Source organism: Manihot esculenta, chromosome 17 (assembly GCF_001659605.2).
Source record: "Manihot esculenta cultivar AM560-2 chromosome 17, M.esculenta_v8, whole genome shotgun sequence".
Taxonomy (NCBI): Eukaryota; Viridiplantae; Streptophyta; class Magnoliopsida; order Malpighiales; family Euphorbiaceae; genus Manihot; species Manihot esculenta.
Genome location: NC_035177.2, coordinates 27826540 through 27834648, shown reverse-complemented (window position 1 = coordinate 27834648; position 8109 = coordinate 27826540). Strand labels below are relative to the sequence as shown.

Genomic DNA, 8109 nt, shown 5'->3' with positions numbered 1-8109 from the left:
GAGAATAAACTGCTTCTGTAAGAGAGGCTAGCAACCATGAGTGAAGCATCTGATCTTTGTTGAACCAATCCTTATATACTGGATTTGGTATAGGTGTGGCATCTGTAGCAGATGTGGGTATAGTTTTAGGAGGAGCTGGTTGAGAACCATCAATAAAACCATTGAGATCTTGAAAATTAAGGATTGGACCGAATTGGGTTTTCCAAGCTAGATAATTATTGTCTTTTAATTTGATAGAAAACGAAGATGCAGAGGTAATTGATGGAGAGGAAGAAGAGGTGGAGGAAGATGAGGATAGTGGAACAAGGGCCATTATGGTGGCTCTAATACCATGTAAAACTTAGAGAGAATTAGGTTTTTAATGTATTTTGTATTCAATAATCAACTCTACTTATACAGTTCTACGTATATAGTAGTTACAGAGGATAACTATGAGAGTACAAGATTAGTATTAGAATATAACTAAATACAGCTAATTGAGAAGAGATAATATTAGTAGAATAACTTAATATTATCCGTAATACACTTAAATATTAATTAATTAAACATATAAATAAAAAATATTTAATATTTTTTTATTTATAAAAATAATAAATATAACTTATTTTAATAAAATAATAGTTATAAATTAATAATAGTAATAAACTATAAAATAATGTAAACAATATTTTATTAATAAAATTATAATTAAATATATTATTTAATAAAAAAATCAGTTATTTTAATTACCATATCAAATATAACAATCAAATTGAAAATTAAATTTCTTATAAATTATTAATTATTGAATTGAACTTATAAATACACCTTTCCTAAAATAAGTAAATTTCAACTATTTAATTCGATTGTTCAATTATAACGGAATAATTCACAGAGATGACTGTGAAAAGAGAGATGAATTGTAAGTTAATTTATTTTGGAGCACGGCCGAGTAGAATTATGCTTCAATAAAAAAAAATTGATCAAATTAAATTAATTTAAAATTTTAATTTAATTTTTTATTTATTTTAATTCAATTTGATTCGATTTTTAATTTTAAAAATTTTAATTATTTTAATTTATTTTGATTTTGATCAGAAAAAAATAAAAAAATCGAATCGATTAATTATAATAATATATTTTTTTAAATAATAATGAGAAATTAAATTATATTAAAATTAAAATATTTTAATTAAATTTTAAAATATTAAAAATAAAATATAAAAAATAAAAAATTTATTAAAATTTTAAACTGATCAAATAGAATAGAATCGAACCAATTTAATTTAATTTTTAATTAAAATTAATTTAATTATAAAATTAATTTTTAATTTATTTAATTTAATTTAATTTTAAACTGAATACTAACTCTATTTTAGAGTGCATCATTGAGGAAATTGATTGAGTAGGAAAGCAGCTAAAGAATTTTGGTTAAATAGTAGCAGATAAGATTATATTGGGCTATTGAGGGCATACAATCAATACAGTGGTCCTCCATTAATGATAATGCTTGAGAGCAGCATGTACGCATAACTTTCATCCATCGAAAAATTATAGTGTGAAATGATTATACATGCTTATATAGTATAATAAATAAATAAATAAAATAAGATATTTATATAAAAATTTATAAATTTCAATTATTTATTTTATTTTATTTTATTAATTTATTATATCATATAAATAATATTATAAAATATAACAGTTTTACCGTATAATTTTTCCTCCATCACTGCCTATTGGTCCTTACACTAATATCATTTGTACACAAATGTGTAATCATTTTTTATATTTAAAGAATAGAGAATTTTCCTTCTTTTGTTTTTTTTAAAAAAAAAACTGTAGTGCTTCATTGCAAACCATAGGACAATTATATCAAAAGAACAATGGAAAAAAATTCAATCCATAACCAAATATAGAAAGCCCAGCTACCCCAAATTTGAGAGTTAGGGCAAAATTACTCTCGAAGGACATTGTAATATTTAACTTAAAATTATTAAATAAATTAGATTAATTATTTTAAATAAAATAAAAAATAAATTTAAATATACGAATTTTTTTATAAATAAAAAAAAATTAAATTTTAAAACAATCAGTTCGGACAATCATGGACGGACCGAACCATACCAACAATAGTTTGGACCTTGGGGGATCCATCAATTGTTGCTTATTGTTCATAAGTTACGTAGTTAAATGCTTAAAATCATAAAATAAAATTGAGATAATTATAATTTAGTCTATAATTATTATTGTTATTATTTATTAGTTAATGTTTACGTTAATTAATTCATAATATTTGATTATGTCAATTAGTATGTATTTTTCCTAAAAAGCAGACAAAAAAGGCAAAAACTAAAAGGCAGACAAAAAAAAGGGACACGTTTTCGTTAGACCAGAAGAATATGCGCAGACTCTAACACGAAAAAAATGGAAGATTCGCAATAGTTGGGAGCATCTCTCCTTCTCATATCTTTTTCTCTTAGCAGGGGAAAGAAAAGTAAAGAGAAGAAATTTCCAATTTCATCTCTACTTTCCAACTGAACTCAACAACTTAGTCTCCTCTCTCTCTCTCTCTCTATCTATACAGATATATACACCGTAGGCCTTTTAATTATCCCATCAGATCAACCCAATTGGGGACATCTTTCCAGGTATCCTTCTCTGCTTTGTATCTATGCATTTGCATGTGTTTATGCGTGTGAATATGTATAATTGATGATCCAAAATAATTGTTATGTTCATCTGGTGTTTGTTTGATGTCATTCTCTCAAGACCCAGTTGCCAGTTGTGCGTTATTTGTCTTGATTGTGAATCTCATTTCGAAAGTCGATTTCTTGAATTAAACCAGCTCGATAAGGAGGTTTCTTTCTTTAATTAGATGCTGCAATTTCTGGAACCAGCTTCTTTTTGTGATTAGATTTTTCAAGTTATAGGGGATAAGAGGATTTGCTAGGAGTTTAGCTTCTCTAAATGATTTTCCTGTCTCTTCAGAATTGAATAATATATGAATTTGGATTCAAAGCTCTCCAATATGTATAACATATAATCCTTATTGTTCAAGTCCAGTCCTTGTATGGATTTGGATAATGCAAGATTTCCTGTAGAAGGGACTGATCTAATGATTTTGTTTTTTGGGTTCATATTCATTGATTTACTAAGCATAGGAGTGCCTTAATTTCTTTTTTCTGAAATTGTAAGCATGAGAGTGTTAGATTTTGTAAATCTTACATTTATTAGCTTGGAACTTGTTTATAAGTTGGTTAAAACCGTTCAATCTATGGTTACTTTCCAAGATCAATTTGCTGTGGACTCTACTTATAGTTACATATTTTATGTTTAATTTAGAATCTGTTGGGCTTACAGTGAGTGTTAAGAGTAGATGATTCCCTGCTATTCAAAGAAGGGTCTTCAGATTCTCTTCGTGAATGATAGGCCTACGGAAAAATTTTAGCAGTGAAGCTTCTGCTTTTCAGAAATAGGTAATTACCTTTGAAGGAAGAGTTGCATTAATTATGGATAGGTATGCAAAAATGATATGAGCTGAAGTGAAATCGGATTTAGTAGCCGGGAATCTCTGGTGAACGTGGCCTTGAGTAACAGAATGTAGGGAAAATAGTTATGTAACTGACCCAACTGGTTTGAAATTATAGCTTTATTGACTTCAGTTTAGTTATATAATACTTCTGCTACAAGGACAGGTACCAATACAAAATAAGTTTATCTGTGAAGTCCTTAAACACACTGAAGGCACTAAGGCAGAACTATATTCCTTGGTTTAGTACAACCTACAGAGCCTACCTACAAATTATTTTACTATAACTGCAGGGGTCATTTGCCACAGACTTTCTCTTTGTTTGTATAGTATGCTTAATAACTAAATCATATCTGGGTATAGCTGCTTATGTAGCATAAACAAATTTGAGCTCAGAATTTAATTTATATGGGCATAAGATCATACTAATATTCTCTCTCTTCAATCTTACCTTCTCTGTTTTCATTGGCTCATGAACACGTTCCCTTTTTGCAGCATAACTGTGCTGTTTTATTTGGTGCAGAAGTTGAGCTGAATATTCACAGTTTCCATTTGATGCCAGCAGTCTTGCTGGCAACTGTACTGTTGGACATTATGAACCCTCAGAGCACACTGAATCCTAGTAAAGCCTTGGAAGGTGTGCATGGGATCCATGTTGTGCCTCATTCGCCATTTTCTTTGGAAGAGATTACTCAACAAGGGGACTTCTCTCAATCAACCTCTGGAAGTTTACTTAATCAGGAGAATCAGCGGCTATTGCTGCAGAGAGTGTGGGAACAAAGACCTGGATGTTTGAGGCCCATCAAGTGCTGTATTAATGGTCAAGAGAAATTCCTTTTCTAAGTTTTGGTTGTCTATTCAGGTGTTTGTTGTGAATTCTAATATCTTCTACTTTCATTAGGTGATAGGAATCTTGCAGAAAGAATAGTGAATGTGCTTACATCACTTCCTTTTGTTGCTCTCGGACTCCAGGCTCCAAGGTAATATTTTTCTTCCCTGACAATGTGAACAGTCTTTTATTCTTTTGTATTATAAATTGTCTACTTTGCATGCAGGACGAACCTGAATACTAAGTTGTATGCTAACTCATTAATTGGGGTTGGAGTTGCCTCGAGTTTGTATCATTCTTCAAGTGGCAAAATCAGGAAGTACTTGAGATGGTTTGATTATACAATGATAGCCACAGCAACAATAGTAAGTAGTGTATTTCTTTGTTTTTGGCAATTAAAACATGCTCAAGGTTACTGGTACGTTATATTTGAATACATATGACAAATTTGAACAATGTTTCCAGTCCTCAGTCTTCAGGAGGAAAAATTAGGAGTTCTTGAGATGGTTTGGTTATATAGTAATAAGCCAGCAGCAATAGTAAATTATCTAAAATATATACTTTTTTTTTTGTGAACGAGACTTGCACAAGGTATTGTTATATAACATTTGAAATAAGTGAGCAACTTGAAAAAAATGTGATGCTTCTTTTGCACAAGGCTATCTTCTACTAACATGCATGGCGCATGCAATGATAAATTCATTTTTGGCTTGGATTAAATATAATTTCTGGGATATTGCTGTCAGCAATTTTACCATGTTTTCCATACATATTTTCTTGTTATCATACAATTTTTTACTTCAATTTCTGCAGAAGGTCACTTTCACATGGTAGAATACACAATAAAATAACTTTGCAGGGAAAATGGCTTTGTCAATGTACATAAATCAAGTACCTTTCAGTAGCTGTAGTCAGTTTTTTGCTCTTCTTTTGCCACCACTTAACTTTTGCTTCAACCATTTGCAGTTTGTCATTTAGAATAAATTAATAACTGAGGTTCCTCTTGCAGTGTTTGTCTAGAGCCCTTAGAAATGAGAACCCTAAGTTGCTGATGGCAGCTTCTGCAGCGCTATTGCCTATCCAGCCTTTAATGGTGTCTGCTGTTCACACAGGAATGATGGAGGTAATTGCCTTACTGTTTACCTTTGATTTATATACATGTTAGTTTAAATTGAGTTGTCTTCTTGTTTTTCAATTGTAAATCATTGGTTTTGATCCTGGAAACTAGTGAATATTTGTTGATCACTCTAATTTGCCTAGAGTTGTGCACTTTTCCAAACATCTGCTATTTGCTGTCAGAGTCTCACTTCTGCTGATAGGTGAGAGGTTAATCCTCGTGTCCGAATGACATGATTATTAATAGAAGAATTCAAAATGTTCTATTGTCAAAGCAACCAGAGTTTCTATGAAGATGGAAGTTAACGCCTATCTATGAAATCTCCATGAACCAAATGTCGGAGTTTGGATGGATGTCTTACTTTGCCGAAGTTCATGTCTGTAGCTGCATATATATTCTCTTCATTTTGAACCTCTGATTTAAAATCATGAGTAACTTCAAATTTTGAAGTTGAGGATTGCCTGGTGTTAATGTTTTTATTCTTTTCATTCTAGGTGGCATTTGCAAAGAGAGCAGTAAAAGATCCAGATCTAAGAATGGCACATAATCTGCACAAGATGTCATCTGTATTAGGAGGTGTTCTTTTCATTGCAGATGATATGTTTCCTAGTACTCCTTTCCTTCATGCTGGTTGGCATCTCGCCGCGGCTGTCGGTGTTGGCACCTGTAACAAGCTTCTTGTGTAGCATGCATATGTCTCTGATCTGTTTTGTACAATTCGATTTGTCCACAAGCTGCAGCTTCGACTCGAAAGCCAATACCATCTAGCCATAGTCAAGTACAAGAGGAAGGATTGTTGTTTGGTTTTAGCTTGTTGCAGTTCAATGTGTTGAACCCAGACTGGGTTTCCTAATTAATTCTCTATTCTTCCCTGCATTAGGGAAAAAGGAAAAAGGCTAGCATTAGAACAGCTATCTTATCCGATCCGAAGGATTAATGTTCTTCTGTAGGAGAGTTCTAATATGTATATCAGTAAATTAACAATTCAAAAGAAACCAATCTATTTTCTTCCTTGCTTTTGGTCATTGGGATACTTCATTCAAAGAAATTTATTGCTAAGCCAGCGCTGCACTACCGCCTTCATTTCCACCTGAAAATAATAGAAACAAACAAGCAACACCAGAAATTCAAGATCAAGAGATTCGCAGAAGGAGAACATCAACTCTGAAGAAACAAGAAACACAGAGAGGTGGCGTAGCAATCCTCAGCCGTAAACAAAAAACAAGGAATCTTAATTTTCCTTTATGTTGTAAAAAATACAAAATAATTATTTTTTTTAAAAATTACTTTAATGAAATATATCAAAATGAACATATATATTCAATTTTTTTTTTCAGATTTAATAGTTTAATTCTTATACTTTGACTGCCTCAAAATAGAGGTCCTCCATTTAATTTTCTTTTAATTATTTTTAAAATGACTAAAATATATATCTTTAAATATAAAATATTATTTAATTATTAGATCATTTCAAAATCAATACTTATATTTTAAAATTAAATAGTTTACTTTCTACATTCTAATTTTATTAAATAAAAAAATTAATGATGAGATATTTAACAAAGTCAAAATATAAAAATTAAACTATTAATTTTAAAAAGTAAAAAAGTATATATATTAATTTTGACGTACCTAAAAATTAAAAGTAATTTTTTCTTTTTCAATTAAATCAATTAATAAGTTTAAGTTTCAGGTCTCAGAAAATGAATCCCAGAGAGCATCTCCTTCAAATTCAGTAGATTTTCAAGAAGAGGAAGTTATCCTTTGATCTATATACTATGAGCACCCTCTCCTAAATGCAAGTGCCCTTCAACATGGCCGAGTAGTATTAGTAGTATTCATGTTAAATTAAAAAAATATTGAAAAGAATTAATTTAAAATTTTAATTTCTTTTATTTTTTTATTCGATTTGATTTAATAAAAAAAATCAATAAAATTGAATTAAATCAATTAATAATAATAATATATTATTTTTTATAAAATAATAAAATTAAATTATAATCAATGTTTAAATACTTTTGCTTTTCTATATATCCACCATAGAAAATCTAATTTCTAGTAGATTAACTAGGTGAAGCAGCATCTCGTAATCTGGACCAACATAATAAAGTTTAACCAAACTCTTTTATTTGTGAATTCAATGTGATAATTGCACTAATTGCCTAATTAGGCATAGATGTTGTAGGAGAGAAAGGGGATTAATTATAAATTTCATATTAATTAAAAAATTCCTTCACATATTTTTAAGAAACACAGAGGTTATATTTGATATATTTTAAATTGTACAGAGTTAGTGGACGAAAGTACTATCCATGTGAGATGAGATGAAATCGCCGAAGTATTAGCGAACCACAATATTCAAGGATCCGATCTTAATTTAATAATTATATAAAATTCAGCTGTTTGTTTGTATTGCATTTCACCTTGACAGTTTACAACAAATCAAAATTGTATATAATGATCAACACAAAACTACTATTAAATAAATTGAGTTAATCATTTTAAAATAAATAAAAAATAAATCTAAAATTATTTGAATCAATTTAAGTCCGACTGTATCATTCACCATACCATCTCGTTTTTTGTTTTTAATTTTAAGTGGTATGCTTCCATATTTATTTCACCTTTTGCTATCAAAGTAGTTCATTTATA

General features: G+C 29.6%; 1 protein-coding gene across 3 annotated transcripts; it reads left to right on the top strand.

The window, feature by feature from the left end:
- The first annotated feature begins 2360 nt into the window (after nucleotides 1-2360).
- Nucleotides 2361-6468, top strand: LOC110604354. Of its 3 annotated transcripts, XM_043952802.1 has the most exons (7): nucleotides 2361-2630; nucleotides 3343-3458; nucleotides 4035-4331; nucleotides 4413-4491; nucleotides 4567-4705; nucleotides 5350-5463; nucleotides 5952-6468. In XM_043952802.1, the coding sequence occupies exons 3-7, from the start codon at nucleotides 4067-4069 to the stop codon at nucleotides 6141-6143; spliced, it is 789 nt and encodes a 262-aa protein (XP_043808737.1). In that variant the 5' UTR covers nucleotides 2361-2630; nucleotides 3343-3458; nucleotides 4035-4066; the 3' UTR covers nucleotides 6144-6468. The 3 variants fall into 3 exon arrangements, with proteins under 3 accessions (XP_043808737.1, XP_021598178.1, XP_021598177.1); XM_021742486.2 differs by lacking the exon at nucleotides 3343-3458 and having other exon boundaries at nucleotides 2362-2630; XM_021742485.2 differs by lacking the exon at nucleotides 3343-3458 and having other exon boundaries at nucleotides 2362-2630; nucleotides 4007-4331.
- The last annotated feature ends 1641 nt before the right edge of the window (nucleotides 6469-8109 follow it).

What these genes read in the sequence shown, in the direction of transcription:
- LOC110604354 (XM_043952802.1), top strand. Translation starts at nt 4,067, where the DNA reads ATGCCAGCAGTCTTGCTGGCAACTGTACTGTTGGACATTATGAACCCT. An exon ending in CATCAAGTGCTGTATTAATG is followed by an intron (nt 4,332 to 4,412) that starts GTCAAGAGAAAT and finishes TACTTTCATTAG; the next exon opens with GTGATAGGAATCTTGCAGAA. An exon ending in TTCACACAGGAATGATGGAG is followed by an intron (nt 5,464 to 5,951) that starts GTAATTGCCTTA and finishes TTTTCATTCTAG; the next exon opens with GTGGCATTTGCAAAGAGAGC.